Raw genomic sequence first — 1,887 nt, forward strand, 5'->3', positions numbered from 1 at the left:
CCCGGCGTGGGGCGCGGGGCGGGCGGCCTGGGCCCTCGGGGCCGGTCCTGCATCTCCCAGCGCCCGACCCCGCACCTGCTGTCAGCATGGCTCGGAAGCGGACATCAGGACGGCCGCCCCTGACCTTCCCCCGGGGTGCGTGAGGCTCAAGCGCGTCACCTGAGGGCTGCTCCAGAACCTTCCCTGCTAGACGAACCAGCCCTGCGCCCTTCCATGAGAGGACTTTGGTGGCTGTGACCAGCCTGCGACCGTCAGTGGCCGGGAATTTGTGTCAGAGAAGGGGGAAGCCACTCGCAGGCATTGAGTCAGACCTACTGTGTGCCGGGAGCTGCTCTACACGCCCAGTCACCACCATGAGAACTGACATAGGTCGGCCACATGCCCCACGCCAGCCACACGCGGTCGGCTCATTTAACCTCCACAGAACCTGGAGGGGTGATGGGGTTTTATTGTCCAATCTTACCAGCGAGGAGGTCAAGGTACACAGAAGAGAGGGGACTTGGCCACAGTCAGTCGACCGGTCATTGAGACACAGGGCCCAAGCCCAGGCTGCTGTCCCCTGGTTTGTGTCCTCTCCCTGTGCCTAGCTAACTCCGTCCATCACCACAGCCGTGAAGCATGTCCTTAGTCTCACGCGGAGAAACCAAGGCTTGGGGGGTCGGTGTGTGGCCGGGACAGCTGCTCAGGCGGACGCGGCTCGAGCTCCACTTGACTCCAGAAACCCAATACATCACTCTACCTCCCTGAGGGGTCTGAGAACCACGTGGAAAGTTACAGGAAAACTCGCCAGCACCGTTATGTAGCAACTTAAATGTCCCAAAGGGAAGGGTGACCATTCTTGCTGGTAAGGGAGATGATTTCAGAGGGCAGAGGGACATAGCATGAAAAACATTGACTGATATATTGCAAAGTCATGCCCGTTTTATATTTTCATCCTTAGGCGTATATCACAGAGGCTGTCTGTTCGGTGCCTCCCACCAAGATAGGGGCCCCATCCCAGGGGACGCAGACCTACCGTCCTGTCCGAGAGCCACCTCGCCCCGCTGGCTTCCTCACCTTCTGTTTGGGGCCACGGGGACCCTCCAGCCTTTGATCTGGCTCAGCTCCGTGTCCGAGATCTCTATCTGCAAGGGGAGTCTGGGGGCCCACACGGTGACCTCCAACTGCGAGGTGAAGTGCTGGTGGGTGAAGTTCACGATCGTGTCCACTTTGCTCTTCATCTCCTTCCCATTCACAAAAACGGAATCGCAGTGGTTGGACACCTGTGGGGAAGGTTCGGGATCCCGAGATGCAGCAGCAGGAAAAACACAGGCGAAAGCTGACGGTGGCAGTTCATGAACCGCAGGGACTGGGACTTAGGAGATGCCGAGACAGCCAGAGCATGACTTGAACAGAATGTAATTTGTAGGCACTAATTAGTGACAAATACTGATAAACAGACTCCAGGAAAACCATTTCGCATTACGAAATACTGATGAGTAAAACCATGAACGTAATTTAATGGAGTTACAGAACCTTTGTTGCCTCTTTGTGTTTTTGTCTGCCTCACCTTTTATGTACTCAAACCACCACTAAACAAAACCCAGGTGAGACATATGTCACTCTGGCACCATATTTGAAGAAGCATAAAAGGTAGCCATATGTTACTTAAGAAAAATACTCAATTTATTCAAGCCGTAAAGAGGATCTTTTCTGAAAACCAAGAGAGCTTTGCACTAGATTAAAATCCTGATGGGAAAATACTCACGAAATGCACTAAAATGTGGATATAATTATTTTGTATCATTAAAGTATAATTTTGCAGAGCAGAAGCCAGGATGGAGCATTTTATGGCTTTGGCTCGGCTCGTGTGGTATCCTTTTGACGTGCATGCATTAGCGGGTTACG

The 1,887-nt window shown here is 53.3% G+C and overlaps 1 protein-coding gene across 1 annotated transcript in view; it reads right to left on the minus strand.

Moving 5' to 3' along the window:
- LOC102894985 (transmembrane protein 132B) overlaps positions 1 to 1,220 on the minus strand; it is a 4,945-nt gene extending 3,725 nt beyond the window's left edge. The window contains 2 exon segments of the mRNA XM_006926974.2: positions 125 to 242; positions 1,057 to 1,220. Of these exon segments, the coding sequence (XP_006927036.2) occupies positions 125 to 242; positions 1,057 to 1,220 (282 nt within the window).
- Between the last annotated feature and the right edge of the window lie 667 nt (positions 1,221 to 1,887).

This window comes from Pteropus alecto, unplaced genomic scaffold (genome assembly GCF_000325575.1).
Source record: "Pteropus alecto unplaced genomic scaffold, ASM32557v1 scaffold213, whole genome shotgun sequence".
NCBI classification, from domain to species: Eukaryota; Metazoa; Chordata; class Mammalia; order Chiroptera; family Pteropodidae; genus Pteropus; species Pteropus alecto.